Source organism: Trachurus trachurus (genome assembly GCF_905171665.1).
Source record: "Trachurus trachurus genome assembly, chromosome: 21".
Lineage (NCBI taxonomy): Eukaryota > Metazoa > Chordata > Actinopteri > Carangiformes > Carangidae > Trachurus > Trachurus trachurus.
In genome coordinates, this window is record NC_139899.1 from 3,180,495 (window position 1) to 3,203,567 (window position 23,073).

Genomic DNA, 23,073 nt, shown 5'->3' on the forward strand with positions numbered 1-23,073 from the left:
TCTTGTGAAGTAATCAGCTATCGTCTATTTCCTGCATTTAAAAACCCACTGTGGGTCGACCTCTGGTGTGGATCTGCTACACTGAGAAGAAAAAGGTACAAACGTCAACACCGTGTAGAGATAAACCATCAGCACGTCCTTTGTTGTCACAGCAGAGAGGTACAATAGTGAGACTTCAGACCACTAACAGCGACCGACTCCCTGAACGGGGTCGAAGGCAAATTCAGTTTTTCACAGGATGGTTCAAGAACAGAAAAAAGGATGAGGAAGAAGAAGGAAAAAAAATCCAAACATGGCTCCCTTGTTGCTTCAAAGAGCTCCACAGGTCGCTGGGGTCTGGACGGCACTTGGTGGTCGATGATCCAACTGTGGCGTTGTATCTCGGCCGTGAGATGCTACTGCTATAATAGGCTATATACTTCACTCCAGATGACTGCACATCCCATCATGCAGCAATCAAGTCCTGTGTTCACTGTGAGCACATTTCCTCCTCCGTACTCGTCTTCCGTGTTCCCATGAGGATCTCGTACCGGCGGTTTTGCTACTGCTGCTGCTGCTCGTCTGTGTGGGTGAAACAGAAGCGCTTTTAGAGACCACGACACGGACAGACTGAGAGCTGGGCAGAGGTTTAATCTGCTAGAAAACAAAAGGCAAATAGTTAGATCCAAACCACTCAGAACCAAACATGTAAACAAACTGAGGCTGCTTCTGTTGCACAGAGTCTGAACCATCAACCCATCAACATCAGGGGGAAACAACATAATAATGGTTTAAGAAACATACAGAGCCTTGCAAAGTATTCATACTCTTTGAACTTTTCCACATTTTGTCACATTACAACCACAAACTTAAATGTATGTTATTGGGAATTTATGTGACGTGGTGTTCAAGATGTTTTACAAATAAAAATCTCTGTATTCAGCCCATTCAGAGAGCAGTTTTCAAGTCTTGCCACAGATTCTCAATAGGATTGAGGTCTGGACTTTGACTGGGCCGTTCTAACACGTGGATATGATCTGATGTAAACCAGTCCATTGTAGCTCTGGCTGTGTGTTTAGGGTGGTTGTCCTGCTGGAAGGTGAGTCTTTTTTTTGTTGCCTCTAACAGCTTATACTCCAGGATTGTCCTGGATTTAGCTCCATCCATCTTCCCATCAACAGCTGAAGAAAAGCCTCCCCACAGCCTGATGCTGCCACCACCATGTTTCACTGTGGGGATGATGTGTTCAGGTTCATGTGCAGTGTTACGTTTCCACCACACAATTTTGGTCATTGATTTGTAAAAAATCTTGAACACCATGTGTCATTTTCCTTCCACTTCACAATTATACCCTACTTTGTGTTGGTCTGTCACATAAAATCCCAATAAAATACATTTAAGTTTATGGTTGTAACGTGATACAATATGGAAAAGTTCAAGGGGTATGACAACTTTTCACAGGCCCTGTAGCAGCTATCAACTGGCTTCTATATTTTAGTTCAGATTAAATCCTCTCATCAGCCACTGTTGGTGCCTTGTTCTGCACTGAGGCCTCTCGGCCATTTCAGTTCAGCAGCTTCTGAGATGGTTTGAAATATTTCAACAACTGACTTGTTTTTTGTACAACAGCATTTTGTGATTGTAATCCAGACCGATAAAGCTCTCTTTTGAAGTTGAGCCTCAGACACAGTAGCCTCTCGTAATGTTTAAATGATAAGTGTTTAGTGTAATAACACCAGTCCTTCAGTCAGCAGGAAGAAAGTGAGAAACAATAAACACAGTAACATGCAAACCCATCCAACAGAAACACCAGGCTGGACTGACAGAGTTGATTTACCTGCTGAAAGGATGGAACCATAACCACACCATAAAAATGTATCCATCTTTTTTTTTTTACAATAGATTTTATGCTATACTATACTATATGATGGCCACTACCTGATGTTTGCATAGATTTTGTTGCTTTTCTCTATTGTGTTTTTGTACTTTATTTTCTGTATTGAAAATAACCTCTATGTATTGGTGTTTCCTGTTCTCAATAGACACTTTCTATTTTGTTGTTCTCAAGTTTCAAAGTTCAGCTCCAGCACCTCTTCTAAGTATTTTGCCAATGGATGAGCGGTGGCCTTTTTCGCTGTTTTTTTCTGATTTTTTTTATTTATTCTATTTTTTAAAAGGTAGTTTAGATGAGTTAAACATAGAGTTTGGATCACGGATCATTTTCCTTCATTAAGGTTCCAGCCCTCAGACCAGGTCTCAGGTCTCCATCAGTCAGACCCTGGGTCAGTGTGTTAGTGATGCCTGGAGAGAAACCCACGCCACAGTCAGCCCGTCACAACACACACAAGTTAGTGCAGCTTGTCAAAGGTTCACACACACACACACACAGCATGCAGCAGGAAATGCCGGACCTTATGGGTCAACTCTGGTGGGGGGAGGGGTGGGAGGAACCCCCCAGGGGGCGCCGTTCATCTTCTTCCCTAAACCTGTTGGTAAATGAGAGAAGAGAGAGAGAGAGAGGGAGAGAGAGGGGGCGTCCGAGATGGATCAGTCACTAACAGGTTCCACATGTCTCTGATGTAGGTAACAGCTGGTTACACAGATGTTGCAGTCTGCTGGGCCAGACTTGTGTCTGATGTTCGACACAGTTATAAAGAAGACACTTTAGCCCCAGGGTGACTCAGGTCTAGGACCAGTGTAACCATGGTAATAATCAAAAGGGAGCAGAGAGAAGAAGAGAAGAGAGTCTGTACAGACAGAGATCAGGTTTTCCTTTTCATTATTTCACTCTTTGCTGAATTTGAATGTTTAATGTCCTGTATGTGTTTAACATAATGACACTCTGCTGATGTAAAAGCAGCTGAGCAGCTGGATGCTGGTCCTTGGTGGACTTTTATTTTGAAAGAAGTCTTAATTTGCCCAGAACTCAGTGGTATTCTACAGCGATGGGCGGGAACTGAACAGCTTTGTGCGATGGATGACTCTGGATGTGTATCTGTAATCTGTAGACTGTTTATTCTATCTAGAGTGTATTCAGACCTGGCTCATTTGGAGATGTTGGTCAGAAACAGGGATCGTTTAACCCCAACAACACAATCGACTCAGCAACCAACACAACTGACTCAAGAAAACAAACTAGCCTGTTCTGTGGTTTTTGTTTTACCCGGGTAAACTTCTCCTCCTCCTTCCGGGTAAGACTTCTGACCAATGAGAGAACAGTTGGTTCTCACATGGCATTTGTTTACAACTTTGGACTGCTGCCTTGTGAACACAAACGACCCAAAAGCCCCTGATTTGGGACAAAACAAACGAGCCACCTGTCTGAATACACCCTGAGACAATCCAAGTCCATGTGCTGATTGGTTGAAAGGTTTCTGAGATGAGAGCAGCGGTTTGTACCGTTAGAGTTGCAGCAGGGCTCCGTCGTCTCCCAGTTCATGGCCTTCTGGACGGCCTTCTTCCACCGAGCAAAGCGGAACTCGCTCTCTGTGATGAGGAGGGACAACAAGTTGAAGTCATAGAATAAAGCAGCGTCCACTAGGTGGCAGCAGAGTCCCGCCCTCTGACCTGAGGACTGCGTGTGTTCTTACCATCAGAGTTGATCTGAGGTTGGTACTTCTCTGACGTGAGGCGAGGCAGGTGACCGGGGCTCAGGCTCCACACATCCACCCCCTCTGCTGCCCCCGCTGCCATGGCTGCACCCAGAGCCGTGGTCTCTGACATGTTGGGTCGCACTGCGGACACACAAAGAGGAAAATAGATAGCTAGAAAATAGATAGAAAAGTTAGAAACAATACCTGATCTGACAACAGCTGGCTCTATTATGTACGATGTCAAAATGTTCTCATGTAACAGGGAAGAAACTGTTCCAGGATATTCAGCAGGTGTATTTTAGTCAACACCATCCTCCACTTATAGCTTGTTGTGTTGTTGTCGTCATGTGTGGAAAAGTATTCCGACACACAGAGCAGCGCAGGTTCCTGGTGCCAACATGGATCCATGTGGACCCTCAGTTCAGCTTTGACTAAAGACGCATGTGCTTTTTAAATATGACAAAAGTCAGGGAAGACTTAAAGGTCTACAGTCCATGTTAAGACTCGTGTCATTGTGTCATTGACACAACGCCATCTGTGTTCCTTCCAATGACCCCGACACACAGAAAAGAAATACATACTTCTGTTGTTGCCGTTAAAAAAATCTATCTCTATCTCTCAGCCTGCATCTTCTGGATTAAAGTCAGCAGGTGCGTTTCTATTACCTCTAGAAATGTGCAAAACCTATTTACTGAAAATTGGCAAAAATGGATTACATATTTCTCTACCATAACACCAGACTTCAGGTAATCTCAGATTGGACTATCAGAATACTTTTATGCATTTACTTTTCTCTACCTTTTTTTTTTTTCACTTTCACGACTGGAGGTGTTTCCCAGTCCCCTTATGTACGCTTTTACTTTCCCCTTGATATTTTTTTTATAGGTCTTCATTCAGTTGATTGTTTGTTTGTATACATGCAAAATCAAAAACCAATAAAAAGTAAATTACAAAAAAAAAAAAAAGAAATGTGCAAAACCTAAATACCACAGTAAAAAAATGGTAATGGAAACGCCTACATTTTGAAAAACCTCTCAAATATCGCTAAAACATTTTTACGCTCTCATGAGGTGGTTTTTCAGACGTATCGATATAAAAGTGTATCGCAAAAGTGTTATGAAACACTTATTTCGGTTTGAGAACATCACGAAGCTGATTGAACGTATCCCAGGTCATCCTGAAATGTTGTATCTATAGTTCGTCTGTGAAATCCTCATTCATTATCCTCTCCCACAAATCCCTTATTTGTGGCCACTGCCACACATAATATATAATATAATAATGTATATGATAAATAATATGAAATATGAAATGCAAGACGCTTATGTCCATCTTCCTCAAAGTGAAGTCTGGCAGGATGAGAATTTAAAAGAATTATGGGATGTCGCGAGACTAGACTTTACGAAAGTTACGGCTCATTTGCAAAACGCCTTTCAATGGAAACATCTGCACATAGCAATTGTGCTTTTTTGAAATTTCAGAAATATTGCTTTTATTTTGCAAAACACCTGTAATGGAAACGCAGCTACTGACAAATACATGTGTGTGTGTGTGTGTGTGAGGCGGGTGCAGCGAGCGCTCTTACCCACGGGGATGCAGAGGATGTCTGCCTGCAGCTGCATCAGTAACCTGTTGGACGTCATGCCTCCGTCCACCTGCAGCTGCGTCAGTGGGATGCCGCTGTCCAGGTTCATGGCGTCCAGGATCTGAGAGACACAATGTACCCATCACACTCTGACTAACACTCACAGACAAAACCACATTCTACACAACCAGTCCGTCCAGCTGGGGGAGGGAGAGGATGCTCACCTCTCTGGTCTGGAAGCAAACGGCCTCCAGAGCAGCGAAGGCCAAGTGGTTCCTGTTGGTGAACTGGGTGAGACCACAGATGATGCTGGAGACGGAAGAAAAGGAAATTAACTTAACAATGTCAGTCACATAACAGTGAGGTCACTTTATGATTATTGTAGGAGTCAAAATATATTTTGCTTCTGTTTCTTTTTGCATGAGTCATCATGGTGTTGAGGAGAGTGGTTTTTCTGACTTATTCTCTGTGGTTGCAGTCGTTTTGAAACAAAGGGAGTACATTTAGTTTCTCAAATATTTTTTGTCATCACCATTATCTTATTATTACTGAAACACACCTAGTATTGTTTTGTTTTTTTCCTTTTTTTGCAATAACTGCTTGTTAACTGGCTCTTTTTTTCTGCCTTGAAAGACAGCTGCAACAGTTATGTATTTCTACTACTTTAATGTTTGTTCCTGAGGAGGAAACTAAGAATTTAAACAAGAAAGACCAAAAGAAGGATCACTGTTATCCAATAACAATAACAGCTGATGGTTGAGACGTGTTTGAACAGCTGATGCTCTCACCCTCTTGCGCTGGGCTCCCAGTATGGAGCATAGAGTCCAGAGAAAGCCGGCACAAAGTAACAGCCGTAAGACGTCCCTGCTGCAGCTGCCAGTTTCTCTGGAATGAGAGGAGGACGAAGGACAGAGGAAGAGTTGGTTTTCACTTTTCTCTACACAATTAACATCACAAAGCAACAACACTGTAGTATTTGGTTAAAGTTTAAATCAAATGTATTGCCCCGACGTGGAAATTTGTCTCGGGCACATAGAGCTGCAGGCATAGAATAAAAACATTAAAAAAAAAAGACAAACAATATTAGACACAGTGGACAAACAGTGTAAAAGGGGGACAGAATAGAGCACTGGTATCTGAACACGATGGTCGTTGTTGGTGCAAGTTGCTTTACTTAGGATTCATAAGAATGAGTTGAATGTGAACTAAACCAAACAAAAATTTGCTTTGCGTCTGGTATGAATACGAATGTAAGAGCTCTGCTTCAAAGTAAGAGGATTTGATAGAAATGTAGCAAAATCAAAAGTACAGAATATTTGCCTTCCAAGTGCGGTGGAGTTAAAGCTGCAACTTCACTCCCAAAAAATAAAACACTCAGGTAAAATACAGATACTAGAAAACATAATGAAGAGCAGCATTCAACTAGAAAAAGAAAGCATTTCCAGCAGGAAATGCATGTGAATGCTGAAAGCAGCTGAACACTATTGCTGAATGAGCTGAAGAAACTGCTGAGGCAATGTTGAAAAAGGCTAAAGCTAAAACATAAAACTTGAAGGCTTAGAGATGAATGTCTTTCTATGGGCGAAAGAAAGAAAGAAAGAAAGAAAGAAAGAAAGAAAGAAAGAAAGAAAGAAAGAAAGAAAGAAAGAAAGAAAGAAAGAAAGAAAGAAAGAAAGAAAGAAAAAAAAGACAGAGAGAGAGGGGTGGGTAGAAAGAATGAAATGTACTTCATCACTTTGTTATAGTGGACCTGTGTATTTGCTTTATCACTGACACTAATTTCACATATGATGAGGTGAGATGAAGTGTAAATACCGATCTCTGAGGACGACTGCACGATGCCCATGTTGTCCTTCAGCCACCGAACCACTGCCCCTGCTATGGCCACCGAGCCCTGGGAGGAACAAAGACACACATCAGACCCTACACATACAAACACACACACACACACACACTATGGAGGACTGCAAAGTGATAATGGAGCTGAATTTAGCTGCGGATGAGGAGGAGCAGTGAGCGGTGTCACACACCTCCAGAGCGTAGCAGGCCGGCTCCTCTTTCCCCAGTTTGTAAGCAATGGTGGTGAGCAGGCCGTGCTCGGACATGACAGGCTGACACAGAGGAGAGAGGGACACACACAAAGTGAAATAACACACATCAAGACATGCATATACTTTAAATCATAGCCTTGTAAATATTAATGTATGGCGTCTCACCTTGGGCCCTGTGTTTCTGAGCAGGAAGCAGCCGGTGCCGTACCTTCACACATCCAGAGAGGACACAGATCAGAGATCAGTCAGTCAACAGTTGTCCTGCAGAGCTGCATTACTGTCTACTCTGTTCATCGGGTTTCTCCCTGATCTCAACTTGAGTTTGATTTGGACCAGTTTATAAGATTGAGCTTGTTCTATTGTGCTGAAATCAATTCAGATGCATTTGAATGAGATGATACTATCAGCTTGAAAAAGCAAAACAGCTAATGCTGCTAGTTAGTGTGTTTCAAAAACAGCAGCAATATTTGTATTATTAAATGACAGTGTCTTCTGCTGCTAGTGCAGCTGATGTGTCTTTGAGCAGGACTCGGTTGGCAACAGTGATCATGTTTTACATGCACCAAACTGTCTCTAACATTGTGTAAGGCAGGCTCCTCAGTAGAGGTGAAACAAAAAAGAAAAATTAAGTATCAGGATTTTAGCAGCCTAAACAGTCGAAGTCAAGAAAACATTTTCATTTTAATAATAAAATAATAACATGTCCAAAACATCTGTGTGACAGACAAGGACACTGGATCAGAGACAAGATTGTTCTGATCATTTTTCACGCTGTAATGTCTCTCAGACACAGAGACAGTGGACACCTGTCCCCTGTCCAGAGTGCTGCTGTTTGACCAGAAACACCACAGCTACGCCACTCAGTGATCAGAGTCCTGGCCCCCACCCACACCCACCTGGGCGCTGACCCCAACCTCCAACTCTTTTTCTCATTTCCTTCTTTATCTCTCTCTTCTTCCTTTTTTTTCTTTTCTATTTATTTATTTTATATTATGTATGTATTTATTTTTTTCCTCTTTCTCTTGTTTGTTTGTTCAACTATTATTATTATTATTATTACTGTTATTATGCAGTGTAATATTATTAATACAACTATCTTTATCATATAAAGTCTATTACCTCTACTACTCGCCATGTCTATCAATATTATCCTTTCACTGTTACCATTATTACTATTATTATGTTCCATGTTCGCTACACCTGCTATTTTGTATTGTTTTGTATGTTTTTGTGTTGTTCTGTTTGTCTTTAACTCCTGTTATTACCACACGTGTCTTGTGTTATTTGTCTAAAAAATAAACACTTAAAAAAAAAAAAGAGAGAGACTGAGTCTCAGCAGCAGCTCTGTGAGGGAGCACCATATGTGGCAGAGTAAGAGTCATTCACACAGTGAAGTGTCAGAGACACTCCTGCTGCTTGTTGGGTCTAACATGGTTGTAGTGATCCTTCACATGTCCACTTCTACAGTCATGTAGAGTGAACTCAGTGGCTGTTTCACCTCGTACACACCTCTCCTGCAAACACACATGCACACACACGTTGTTTCTGGCTCCACTACAGTGAGGACTTACGTGTTTTTGGCCTGTCCTTCTGTGAAGCACATCTGACCAACCAGAGCAGCCGACTGGTCGCCAAGACACTGGAACACACACATGGTTTATGTTAGAGGGCTCAGTCATGTGACTGTCCATGTGCGCGTTTCCATAGACACATGCACACACATTCTTGTTGTACTATATTTGTGGGGACTCGAGTTGTTACAGACAGATTACATTTCTAAACCCCTTCACCTTAACTGTGCAAGTGTGAGACCCCGGCCCTCTATCCTGATTGGACCCTGAGTACTACCCAAACCTTAAAACCCTTGTCTTAACTACTGGTCTCAACTAACTAGTTGTTGGACCCCACACGAAGTAGGATTCTGGACACACAAGCACTGACTCTGAATCTGTCATAGGATAACATGACCCAGGCTGACGTGTTGGTGGAGCTACAATACAACGTATAGCTTCATATACATAAACGCCAGCCCTGCACCCAGTGACAGTCCCAACACTAACCATAGACACATGTTGCTATTCTGACAAAGTTACATAACATGCAGAAGGCCTTACCCCAGAGATCGGGACTCCTGCCAGAGAGCTGCACTTCTGCTCAGAGGAAACAAACAGACATGATTAGACTCTGGAGGAGCAACTGCAGGATGATTACTGACTCAACTCATCAAATACACAATACCACAGTACGGTACACACCACGGGCCGTATTTACTGTATCAAGCGTCTTAGGGTGCCATTTTAGTCTTAAGTGCTGAGAATTTGTGGAATTTAGTCCTACTGTCAAAGAATAAAAAGAATAAAAGCTATTTATCAGCTTTCTCAGGTCTAAGAATCCCTCCTGCTCCCCCAGATATTTAAGGGACCTCCAGAGGTGTCCTACGTGGTAAGAGGATGCCAGGAGAGGATGGCACTGAGGCCAGAGAGTCGTGCGAGAACCTTCTGGGGGCTGAAGGACGTTGTGGTTTTGTTTGATGATAAACAGTTGATCAAACGATATCGTCTGGTATCATCCCTGTCACGGATTTAATGAGGGACGTCATCTCACCAACAGTGTAACGCTGAATTAATTAATTGGAACGATTTGGAAACATTTATTTTTGATTCATTTCCAACGTATATATTTTGTATTATTTTGTAGATTATTGTCAAAATACGGTTGAATATTCACTCCCATGGGCCATATAACTATTCACTGAGATATTTCTATATTCTTAGATAAGGATTCCATTCAGCCGTCGTCATTCCTATGCACTTGAAGTGACGTCATTTCAAATTCCATTTCCAGCACATAGTACTGAGACTGATTCAGTCCTACACTTCACTATAAGTGTAAGTAGGACGCTTGATAACTAACTTTTAAGTGCAGCTTTCAGCAAAGATTTTACTTCCTCATGAGTCAACTCTTAGTACTGTTGTTAGGAGTCATTCTAAGAAGCTTGATAAATACCCCTGGTGTGTTTACATCTGAAACATTTGAATCAAGCAAGGTCAGTCATACATGAGAACTGGTTTGCAGCTAAATATGTCATATTTTTTATTCATTTATAGTAGGACACATTAACAGAGTCAAATTTCATAATAAACCGACATAATGGATGGAGGATTAAGTGAATACACAGGAACAGAGGCAGGGATTTTATTACCTAATGGGCATTATTATGTCAATAATCCTGTGAACAGATAATGATGTGTGTGTTGCCATTTGAACAGCTTAACACCTCTGCATGGTGTTAGTTTCATACTTTAGTGTGAACTAATCTCCACGTGATCATAACTGACAGTGTCACTCCTCTGCTAAAATGTGTTGTTATCATTAAAACAAGAGAAGCAGCAGACAAAGAGCTGAATCCTCTCTTATGAGGACATTTGTCATGTGATATTTCTTCAGCTTTTTGCAGATTATAAGAAAATTCAGTGTTGCATGCTGCCATTGAAAGATACAGTAGCTATGGAGGGTGTGTGTGGAAGCTTTCCAAACGCAAAAAAAAAGTAAATATCTAAACTATAACATGATAGAAAACAAACAAAGCTGCTGTGTCACTGACCTCTGTTCTACGGGGCAAAGTGCATGCTGCGTAAAAAAGGTTTAATACCAAACATAAGATAAGATATGAGCAGCACGGCAAACAGACACATGATAACAGAAGCTGTGTGTTCCTAAAATGTTTTATAATGGGACTGGTTGGAATATGGGCTCATCTATCGCAACAACATCTGTATCTGGTCCCTTATCACATCATCTGGCAGATCTGTATCAGGGTGAGACTGCACAAGAGTTTTACATCATCTATTATAAAACTATGAGTTGTTATCAGCTGATAAATCTGGGCCTGATCTCTCAGACACTGTCCTGTGTTGTGCGTTGATACTTGCTGCCTACAACTGCTGGAAAACAGGATGCACTTAACGCTGTTTTTTAGAATATTATAATAATATATCTGTGAGGAAGATCAGCTCATCCAGGACCAGCACCATCACTTCTGCCAGGCATTGCACTTGACAAGGAGAAATCATCATGTCATGCACTATTACCAAACAGTGTAATGAACAGATACAGGTGCATCTCACTAAAGTAGAATATGATGAGGTCAGCTCTTCTCCATGATAGTGGAGCTACTGAACCAGATTGAGGAAACTTTAACAGAAGTTTGGAGTTAATCAGCTAATTATAGTGTGGTACCATTAGGTTACAATAGTCAGCTTTTTTTAAAATTATATTACGAATCTTTCAATTTACTGAATTTGGGGGTTTTATTATTATAATTATTATATTAGTTTTATAGAATATTTCAGTCTGTGTGTAATTAATCTATATGAGTTTCACTATTTGAATTGAACAAATTAAATAAATTAACTTTTCTATGATATTCACATTTTTTTGAGATGTGCCTGTACATGCAACATATGAAATGATGGCAGACAGCTTTTTTTATATACATACTGTATATTATTCAGAAAAGGCTGTATTGTTGTTTAAACAGATTATTGCCACCTTGGCTTTTTGTATGCGATGACTCCTTGAATAAATAGGTCATGATTTAAAAACAGGCCCATGTAATGAAACTGTCTTCCAGTTTAAACACAATTCTTCTTCCTTGTTCAAAAAACAATAACATTTCAACGGGAAATCGTTTGCTATCTCGCCATTATCAGTGCATTATCTGCTTTTGTCATGAGTTATACTGTATCTTATCGTGTTATATGGCCTTTACATGATCATGCTATTTCATGAGACCATTACACCAGAATCATTTTATGACTGTAGTTATCCTGAATCTAGATGTATGACTCTTGGATGAGGTGAAATGAGGTGAAAGGGACATGTAGGTCAGGTGTCAAAACAAACGCTAGATCTTACCATCCAGCCGTAGATCTCAGAGGAGCTTCTGACTTTGGGCAGGATTTCCATGGGGACATCAAAGTACCTGAAAGCAGCACACATGATGTCATGACCACATGTTACATACATAACAGCAGTGCAACAATCAGCAGCAGCAAGACATTAACAAAGACGAAAATATAACATTAGCTTCTTGCCAGGGATCCCCTTAGCAAAACTATCCACAATACTATGAAATATAGAAAAAAACAATCATTTTTTAATGTATTTCCTTAAATGCAGTATATAATTTGCAGCAATTAAAAAAAAACCTGTCCATTTTTGTAGCACTGGCTAGCTACATGCTAGTTTGAGGAGCGGAGCAGCTTGATGTCAGACACAAACTGCCAGGTCAACACTAACAGTCTAACAGGCAGGTAATCAGAAAGATGAGCAGGGCAAATTAGATTTCTATATGTTTTATTTAAGAGGAACTGCAAGTCCAGTTGCTTTTCCGCTGTGTTGCTAACCCTCCTCCCGGCCATGTCTGTTTGTTTACAACGAAGCCGGTGAGAAATCAATCCACAGAGCTGTGTATAACGTTATATCATACACAATGTTACGATGTGTATATTTGTGTCTTAAACAAGAGATTACAGGTTACGAGGCGCATTTGTGTCGTGTGTTTCTCAGCCAAGAGATGCAATATGCGCGTGGAAGGCAGAGACCCTCCATTCTCCCACATAACAAGTTAAGCCGTTTATTAAACCATCACAATTACTCCAAAGCTGCTAAATTAAGGTATGCAAATCCTGCATTGTTCCTCTTTAAAGCATTTACAAAGAACTTTCATTCTGTGTTGATTTTGGCGACCCTTGTGGACAAAAGCGGTAGTGTTTTGTCAGGATGAAGACTACATTTCGAACGAGCTTTAGCACGTATTGTCGTCAAGATGCTTATCTGGCGTGCAGTCGCTTGTCTAAGTGCCGAAAATCGTTTCATCCAGTGGACCGACCCGAAGGTGAAGAGTTACACTATTTAGAAATAAGTTATCTTCTCACCGATGGCCACATTTGCTGTTGTAAGTCACACAGAGACATCAGCAAAAAAGTTCTTTGTAGTTGCTTTAAATTCAATTTTATATTAATGCTCCAAAAAAAACCCAAGGAGGCCGCTTCCTCCACTTTGAAAACCACTGCATAAGCTTTTCAAATGGTTCTTTTGTGTGTGTTTAACTGCCTGTGTTTACCTGCACAGTTCAGGGTCCCAGTCCATGGTGTGAATGTTGAAGAGCATGGTGCGACTGGCGTTGGATACATCTGTACAGTGGACCCCTCCGTTCTTCCCCCCCGTCAGACACTGAGGAGACAGGCAGTGAGGTCAAGGTGTGTTTCACACACCGTCGACAAAGAGACGCGCTGTTGCAGGTTCTAAACCCGTCCTACCCATATGATCCAGGAGTCCACTGTGCCGAACATGGCTCTCTCGCTCAGAACCGCCTGTCGCACTTCATCCACGTTGTCCAGGAGCCAGCGCAGCTTGACGGCGCTGAAGTAGGTGCTGATGGGGAGGCCCGTTTTGTGCTGGAGAAATGAGGAGAGCAGAGATACAGATTAGGATGGTGTGGGTCAACATCTCTTCTTTGAAGTTCCTCAATGTTTCCTTAGCAACGTAGAAAGAAAGGACTCCAGGCATTGATTTATAGACAATCTATGGATGCTATCCTGTTTGTGTTTCTTTTGTTAACACTGCAGCCTGAACCAAAGAAAAAGAAAGTCAGGTTTGAAAACAACCAAAATAGGAAAAGAAAGGACTTCTCTCACCTTGAGGTGGTTCTTGTTTCGGCCCGGAGCTTTGTTGATCAGCCTCTCCACCGTTGACTGTGTGCGCAGGTCCAGCCAAACTACAGACACAGCAGGGTACAAAGGCTTACACACAGGAACATAAGACATATAGATTAGTGCTGTCACAAGAATCTGAACTCTGTGTTACTGACAGAATGACCACTGACATTCAACACCCTCCCCTCATGTCCACATGCAACCCTAATAAACTTTCAGCAGACTTTAAAATTAGTCAAAATTTGGCTCCAAAGATTCCATATGCCATTGTATTGACACAAATGAAGTAAATGAAATAAAACAGCCTTATGTACATTATCTCATATCAAACAGCCTGGAGAACTTAAGCCACAGAGAACCAGTCCCACCAGTTCTGCAGAGAGTCAGTTAGAGACGCAAAGAAAAAGTGACTGAGCCGGTGATTCTGAGACGACAAACCATGGTCATTGGTCAGGATGGAGGAGTGGCTCATTTTAGTTTTTGTGCACCAACCACATGGAACCATCTTTAAAACATACTCATTTACACTCTCACTACTCCTGGACATTTTTAAGACATTGCTCTCAAACCACCTCACTTCAGTGTTGTCTTAATCTTTGCTTGATTTGTATTTTTCTGTTGTTGTACCTCGACATCATTGCAAATCAGGGAAACCTCAATGAATGAATGAATGAATAACAACAGAAATATACTAAGGAGGTGTCGGCCTGTCACAGTGATCCTGAGGACTGTGCTGTCCACGACAACAGCCCCTGGTTAGATGTCCCAGGGCAAACTGGTCACAGGGGAGGGGCCAGAATAAGAGTGAGAGTGACTAACAAAACCCTATGAACAGTGTTCTTGGAGTTGGGGGGAGTGGGGGGGTCTGATGGCCAGGCCTCCACCCAGGGTGCCCAACCAGGCTCAGTCTAAAAGAGACACAATGGAGGGCCCTCCACCTAAAGCAATAGGTATTATTACCAATGTCATTAGTGAAACCTGAAGGGACATCTGTAATTGGCTGGAACGACCTGCCTGATCTGAACTTTAGTGGCTATGTGTTGTTATTGCATGGGAAGAGTTTTCAATCATCTGAATTTCATCTTTGTTCTTTGGAGATGATGTGGTTGTGTTGGCAGCCCCTCATCAGGAGTGTGCACTAGAGCACTCCACAACCAAGTACAAAGCATCTCTGTAGAAAAACAAAGAAGGCTTTCTCTGGGCTACAGGGGAGATGCTGCCACAAGTGAGAGTTCAAGTATCACAGCATCTTGTTCCCTCAACAGTAAAGTAGTGATATGGACAGGCAGGTTGGAGCAGGAGGAACTACAACGCAGAGACTTTATTGTGAAGAGAGAGCTGAGTCCAGGGGTCAGCGTCAGCCTGGAGACAGGCTGTGGGGCTCAGACATGTGGATCACCCTGCTGGGCCGGTCCACTGCTGCAGAGAACGGTCAGTCCAGACCAAGGGGGCAGTTGTCGGTCTGAGAAGTGAAGCTCACTTCCGCATTCAAAAAGCTGCAATCCCCCCGGCTGTCGCTGGGGGCTGGCTCCAGAAGGGAGCAACTCCAATCCAGCCCCATGTTAAAATAGCCGATTTTACAGCTTAAAAAAACATATTTACAGCCTGGTACATTTTATTTTTTTGGTCTCAATCGATAGTTTCTACCCCCGCACACACTCTGAGGGGGGTGAATTTTTTTTAAACTCTACCGTTTTACTATTATTAGGGTTAAAGTTCTGGCCAATCAGGGCGCAGAACCGTTGAGTGACAGGTCCGGCGACCGCTGCTACGAGGCCAGTGGGCGGGCTCTCGGCCGGCCAACGGCCGCACCGCTCCAAATATGGCAAGTAGAATCCAACATGGCGCGGTTCAAACCCCCGTAGTAGCGGCACAAAACAGACTCCCCAAAACCAATGGGTGACGTCACGGACACTACGTCCATTCTTTTTACAGTCTATGGTCCAGACTGGACAGACTCTGACTTTACTGGGATGTTTGTGATTCACAGTGAATTGTCTTCACAACTATTGGATGGACTTCAAATTAAATTTTATGATCATGTAAAATGCAGAACGTTGTAGAGAATTATCACTTATTAGTCTCAGTAATTACAGACAAAATATTCCATCAGATAAATGATTTATATTTATATATTATATTTTAAAGGTACATTGTGTAGGAATTATCCCCATCTAGCGTTGCGGTTGTATATCGCAAGCAACTCAATCGTATTTTTCATGTTGCATTCATGTGAAATTGGGCAGACAGCAGACGGACGACAGCCGCTGCACGTAACGGCATAAACAAGCCTCTATGTAAACAAGTGGTCCGTCAGCACGAGGCAAAACAATACACGCGACAATATGTTGTCATGGCGATGTGGTATTGTTTACCTGACCAACGTCTTTCTCTGGACTTCTGTGACTAAAATAACATCTGGTTTGTTACCGACGGCCGTCTGCCCGACTGCAGGTGAATGCAGCGTCAGTGTAACGCTCCATTCCTCCTCACTGCGTTACCGCGGTGACTTTTCACAGACGCCACCTCGACCTGAGCCGACAGCTCCGGTGTCTCCGCTGAGTTTCCGTGGTTTCCTACCGTCACGCTGCCACTGAACGTAACAACATGGCGACACCACATGGCAGCCAGCACCGAGCTTACCCGCTCCATGGAGATATGAATGATATGAACGGCTAATTCAGAGCTGAAAGGAACACTTCACTTTGTTGATGGGGGGGATTACTGATTAATGAAAAACAGACTTTTGAACAAAATAATCGATTTTCGTGAGTCTAGATAACAGGAGAAGTTACACAATGTCCCTTTACGTCACATCTTTTAAAACACATGGTGGCAAACTGGATATTTTTACCTCTACTTCTTCTGTGCACACTGACATTCTTACTGCCCTCCCCCCGACACATTCCTTTTTAAACAGCAGTGTGTACAGCCTGTAGACAAACTAGCCTACAGGGGAGAGAGGAGTGGTGGTGGGGGGGGGTATATGAATGAAAGCCTGTCTCTGCTAGTAATATTAGCACACAAAGCAGGAGTGTGTGGTGACAGTATGTGCTCAGCTCCTACACCGAGTCACTGCCACATGAGATGGTGAGTGGCGGGGCGGAGACAGGGACAGGGACGACACTGGACACTACAATCCAATGTAACACTGTGCTGTTTGCCAGATGATGCAATCTTATTGGCTCAGTCAAAGACACGAGGAACAAGTTTGGTGCGTCATTACATATAGTGGTTCTGTTGGCTCTTAATTAGAACTATTAGGTCATGAAAGTGTTTGGCTGTGACACTTTGACATTCCGATATTTAATGGACTCACCCAAAGCATTGTAGAGAGGCTCTCCGGTCTCTTTGTCCCATACCAGTGTGGTCTCTCTCTGATTGGTCACTCCAACCGCTGAGAAAACAACAACATAAATGTCAATAAAAACCCCCACTCCCACCCATCTCTCTGTTGTTAGGTGTGGTTAACAGCTGGTTTTGGTTTTGGGTGTGGTCGCCACACACCGGCCCACAGTTAGCTCCTGGGTTTCCCACCTTTTATGTTGGACACGTCGATGTTGAGTTGACACAGTTTCTCACACGTCCTCTCCATGCACTCGTATACGGACTGCATTATCTCCTTGGGGTCTTCCTCCACCCAGCTGAATGAAACACACACAAAAACACAAAGCCGCTCATCATCTGAGTAATAACAAAACACATTTAAGTTTTGACCTAAGAGATAAAAAAAAAAATCTAATCAAATCAAAGATGCTAAAGTCAAAAGTTAAAGTTTTACCTGCCACCCATCATACCATGTGGAGAAAACGATTATTATAGTTTCTTTAGATAATTTAAGGACGGGGGAAAAAAGTAAACAGCAGCTTTTGGGATTATTTGTTCAAATTATATGTGCACTGAGGCCAAACCTACTGAAACCAGAAACTAAAAACTGATTTCCTCAACATTTATGAAAACCTGCAGTTGAGTTTTGTTTGTACGAGAATGATTGATAGGTGTGCAGGGCTCCAGACTGCCCCTAAATGGAGGCATTTTGCCCCTAAAATTTGAGACAGTGCAGGTAAATTTTCAATATCCAACCAGTAAATTTACCTTTTTTTTTTTTACAGTGGTGAAATGTGGAAAAGGCGAATCAAAAATATGGAATCTGTCACTACAGGTGGCAGGCTAATGTGTGTGAGGATCATGAATGAAAAGGAAATGTGAATATTTGCCTTGCAAGTCAATTTACACCCTTAAATGTTCTGCTTGTGCTACTAAAATTTGAAGTTAGGGCCACTGTGTGCTCCTAGTAAAAAAAAAAAGGTAAAAGGTGTGAACATGTTCTGTGATAGGAACGTTGTGGTTATTAGCCAAGCAAATCCATTTGTGGTCATTTTACTTCTCTTGGATTTGAAGTTGCAAGTTATGTTGCCTGATTTAAAAGTATGTATGTAGTTTAGCTCAGGAACACAGAAACTGACACAACAGGCTACTGTGCGGTGACAGTGTGTGGCCTCTGGTGCTTTGTACTTTTCTTCAGCCAGATTGTCATTTGTAACATCTAAATATGCACAATCGAGACAGCTTCCGTGAGTACAGTGAAATATGAGCTGGACCTTAGACCCAGTTATGTTGCACACGCCAAATTAAGTCAGAGATTAACCACATAAAACATAACGAAGCAATCACAACATACAAAGACTTTCTCTTCAGACACACAGTGTGGATTTGAAGCTTCTTTTTTTAAATAATTCTTATTTTCTGTCCCTTTGAAAGTGTTTGTGTATGAAGGATGAACTCACCCCTCCTTGGGGAAACTCTGGTTGATCTCTACTTGATGGTGACTGATCAGTTCGGCTGTTTTGGCATTGAACACCTGTGGAAAAACATGAGATGAGGCTGTGATCAGAGTCAGACAGGTGGGAGGAAGGTGGCAGGAACGTTTGTGACGAGTCGTTGTCTTTATGAGATAACAAACAATCTCGCGCAGCACTCGAGTCGTGTGACGGGGGGGGGGGGGGGGACAATTTATTTTTCCAGTGATATCTTGTGACACGGAGAGGCAGAGGCTGGAAAGATAGCGATCATCATTGGCTGGATTTCATCCTGCACCCGACAGGAACGTCGCCCCTGGGTGCTGCCAGGGACAGCAGGAAGAAGCAGTGTGGTATTAGTTATAACCTTCAGTTGGATGTAAGTCAGCATTTCTTCTAATACAGTAATAGGATGAAGCTCCCTGCAGCACTGGTCTACACAGTATAGGTCTATGCTTCAGATACGGTCTTTTAAAGGGATAGTTCAACAAATTGGCCCATTGCCATAATCCCTATAGTCATAGCAGTAGGTTTGTTACCTTTAATTGTCGGTGCAAGCTATTTTTAGAACGGCGGAGCAGAGCGGCGAGCTGCTCAGAGCTACACTACGGAGGCTAATGGGGTTTCTTGGTTTCCCTCATCAAACTCATCAAATACACAATCCAACAACTCCAAAACGCTCTGGTGGACAAGTTGTGACCTGCACATTCACCACGATATGAGATAATAACAGAATGTTACCAGACAGAGTTGTTTTCAAGGTAAATTCATGCAAAACCGCTGATGCGCGTTCCCGTCGGAGGCAGTTTTCCGGCAAGCAGTCTCTGAATTTACCTCTAAAACAACTCTGTCTTGCAACGTTACGTTATTATCTCATAGCGTGGTGAATGTGCAGGTCACAACTTGTCCATCAGAGCGTTTAGGAGTTGTTGGATTGTGTATTTGATGAGTTTGATGAGGGAAACCAAGAAATCCCATTAGCCTCCGTAGCGTAGCTCTGAGCAGCTCGCCGCTCTGCTCTGCCACTCTAAAAATAGCTTACACCAACAATTAAAGGTACCGAACCTACTCCTGAAACTATAGGGATTATGGCAATGGGCCAATTTGGCAAAATGTTGAACTATTCCTTTAAAGACAGTATAGGAGGCTCCGACCTTCAGGGACATATGAGCCACCACTGCAACATTAAACTCTTTATGGCTGACAGACACAGACTACATACGCTGACCCCGCTGACACCGAGCAGAGCGGCAACATTCAGTTGTTACACACAGAGTTGCACAACACACAGGATCATCATCCTCACACCATCATGAGGACAGAACATATGACTGGGCCAGTTAAAGTATAAACCTGTCTGATGCAATTGGACGTTAAACTGCTCCACAAACATCCAAAGTCTAGTTCAGTAAAGTCCTGTCGCTCACACACACACTACTAGACTTTGAAAAATTGTTCATTCAACTTCACTGTCAACCCGCCTGTTTTGGCACAATACACAGATTCTTACATTATGATTGATTTGATTTTCCACACACACACACACACACTGCTGTGCTTTGCTCATGGAAAGTGACAAATCAAAACCAGACAACACACAGAAGTGGACAGCCATTCACTATGTAGTAAACTGGATCAAAGGCAATCTGTAACACAGTGTTTATGTTTTATCATCACATGGTGATGTCACTGTATCTAGATTAGCATTCATGAAAAATAAAGCCAACATTATCTTTATGACACCATAACATGTGTATGTAAAAATTAGATTAGAAACTGCAGAGCAATTGTAGCAAAGAGCATGGAGGAGGTTCAGTTAGGTTGAGTAATTAGTTTAATATGTGCAAGAGCTTAATAATCATCATCATCATCATCAATGACGACGAGAGACACTTGCGTAATTGGTCACTGGGACTAAGTTGAACAGGAACTCAAAACAGACGTCCAGGTTAAAGTTTAACTGCTGGTCAGAGTCACCTTTACGTGTGTTTGACTTGACCGACGTGTCAGAGGATGGACATCGGGCAGGGGCCCCACAAACAGTCAAAGACCCCTTAAAAAGAACTGGTCAGTCACTGTTTAACACAAGCATCCAGAGGAAAAGTAATGACTCCTTAGTTGCTGTGGACATCCATACTGTTGGACCACATACATTCAAAATAAAAAAAAGATGGAGGTGCATATGGAAACACACATGTGAGTTCAAACTATCTGACCCCGTCCTTTCACCCATGCAACTTCATTACTGCCATAAACAAATGTGGGATGTAATCACTTTATATTAAGTTTACTTTACAGTTCACAAACACATTGAAGCTGCTTTACTGAGGTGAACAGAATGCTTTCTGTCTGCTCTGCCAAGACTCTCCAGTCTGACCTACTTGCAGAGGGGCCAGCTTCATTCACACTGGATGACTGAGCATGAGCAGGCTTCAATCTGTTCATCAACAAACACAAGTAGATTCAAATCTGAATGAATAAATGAATAAATAATAATTTTCATGCAGCACGAAGACAGTCCCATGTGAGAGAGGGACACTGGGAGGACACCATGGAGCTGTGAACATGGCTTCTACTAACTAAACCATGAAGAATCTCACAGAGCTACAGCCTCAAAGTTTATTCACTGTCAATGGGTTTTAATGAGGCTTTGCAGGAGAGGATCAGCCAAGATTTACTTGTCTGCTGAACACATATTAATTTATTTGGCATTTCAATAATCAACTCAGTGTTTGTAAACATCGGCCATGTGACCAAAGTGCATACCCATATGACTCATAGTGTGTTGCTGTGACAGGGAATGACAGTGGGATTTCATGTTTAGCAGCATTTGAATTCATGTTTTCATTTATTAGGCTACTTAAAGCTCAACTTCTGAGTTCAACTTGTCGTTATCACAACTTTACACCAGTTGAACGGTTGTAGCCTACCACCACCTTTTTAAAATAAGACAGTTAACCACTGAAAATACTTCAAGCTGGTGAATCACTCAGTAGCTATCCATTGTCACTGGCACTGCCTTGTATCGTTATCGAGCAAATGAGCTGAGTTCGTTTTGGTTTAAGTTATATTTCTCCAGATTAGAAAAAGTCGCTGAGACCGTATAGGCTACACAGTAAAAGCCGACGTGGTTACTGTAGCTACATCAGCTGCTCTCGTGCAGTGTGTTTATTTACCAGTAGGGACGCACACACACCCATACACGGAGAGGTGATGGGTTTACAACTCCACACAGGCAGAGAATGCCTCTTTTTCCCATGTAAACATTCAATTATACAGGAAACACAAAGATACGACAGCAGACGTCCAATTAGCTCCACGTAGCATGTAAGTTAAGCTAAACTAAAATAATCGTGTTCCCGCAAATTCTCGTTTCAATATTTAGCCTAGGCTGTTTTCTTTTACGAGATTTTGGTCTTTATCGTTTAAAATGAGCCAAACGGTGAATGAAACAGGTCACAGCGTGAGAGTGGAAGACAGGAGGTCCCGCCGGAGTGAGCACGGCTCAGTGTGTGTCTGTCTGAGTGTGTAACCGGCTCATTAACGTGTGACCGACTGGACTCCACAGTGTCACTCACCAGAAACCTCGTCGAGCTCGTGCCCTGGTCGATAGCAGCCACCAGTGGATCCATCCTCGCTCCTTTGGTGCAGTGACTGACGGTTACAACGCGGAGAAGAAGGCGTTAATGGCGGCCTGCTGCTGGCTCTGTGTGGCTCTGTGTGAGGCTGCTGGACTCCCCGGCACGAGTGGTTTGAACTTTCTTGAACACCAGCCGCGACTCCGCGTGAGGGGCAGAGGGGCCGGGCGGACAGACCGGAACCGGCCCTGACCGACCGATTGGCTGCTGGTCAGAAGGCGTCGGCCAGCCTCCGACCAATCAGATTTGGGGGCACGTTCTCACAGGAAAAAGGTCCCGAGGATCCATAATGTATCCACCCCAAAAACACAATCAGTCCAACTCACTTGGATTGTTTGTCTAAATATCATTCAGAAAAAAGATTAGCTACACCACAGTCAGCATGCAGCACACTACTACAAGAAATGTGATTCATATTAAATGAGAAACAATAGGCCTAAATCAGCATTTAAAGGGATAGTTCACCCAAAATTCAAATTTCACTCATTATCTACTCACCCTCATGTCAACTAAGAGCTGTGAGAATTTTCAGAGTCCTCCGTTCCTTCTCTGAGTTACGGGGGGGTCTGCGCAGCAGTATTTGTCCATATAATGGTTGTGAATGGACACCAGAGCTCTTCGTCCAAAAAGACACACCAAAAAACATCCAAATACCTCCATACTGCTCGTCTGTAATGTCCCTCTTGTATTGAAGCCCCGACATGAGAAA

General features: G+C 42.6%; 1 protein-coding gene across 2 annotated transcripts; it reads right to left on the reverse strand.

Moving 5' to 3' along the window:
• Window positions 1-13: 13 nt before the first annotated feature.
• On the reverse strand, window positions 14-22,508 carry LOC311004961 (glycerol kinase-like). Of its 2 annotated transcripts, XM_083997204.1 has the most exons (20): window positions 22,305-22,508; window positions 18,715-18,788; window positions 17,465-17,571; window positions 17,247-17,324; window positions 13,910-13,989; window positions 13,532-13,669; window positions 13,336-13,445; window positions 12,126-12,192; window positions 9,323-9,358; window positions 8,780-8,847; window positions 7,374-7,416; window positions 7,188-7,268; window positions 6,973-7,051; window positions 5,946-6,042; window positions 5,382-5,466; window positions 5,158-5,278; window positions 3,570-3,713; window positions 3,379-3,465; window positions 2,391-2,465; window positions 14-561 (listed from the first exon to the last, which is right to left on the reverse strand). In XM_083997204.1, exons 1-19 carry the CDS (start codon window positions 22,356-22,358, stop codon window positions 2,392-2,394), a joined length of 1,623 nt encoding a protein of 540 aa, XP_083853330.1. In that variant the 5' UTR covers window positions 22,359-22,508; the 3' UTR covers window positions 14-561; window position 2,391. The 2 variants fall into 2 exon arrangements, with proteins under 2 accessions (XP_083853330.1, XP_083853331.1); XM_083997205.1 differs by lacking the exon at window positions 2,391-2,465 and having other exon boundaries at window positions 15-561.
• Window positions 22,509-23,073: the final 565 nt, after the last annotated feature.

Coding starts and splice junctions, on each gene's coding strand:
- LOC311004961 (XM_083997204.1), bottom strand. CDS start 22,358: ATGGATCCACTGGTGGCTGCTATCGACCAGGGCACGAGCTCGACGAGG. Junction 13,446..13,531: donor TGGACTCCTGGATCATATGG/GTAGGACGGGTT, acceptor CTGTCTCCTCAG/TGTCTGACGGGGGGGAAGAA. Junction 7,269..7,373: donor TCAGAAACACAGGGCCCAAG/GTGAGACGCCAT, acceptor CCTCTGTGTCAG/CCTGTCATGTCCGAGCACGG.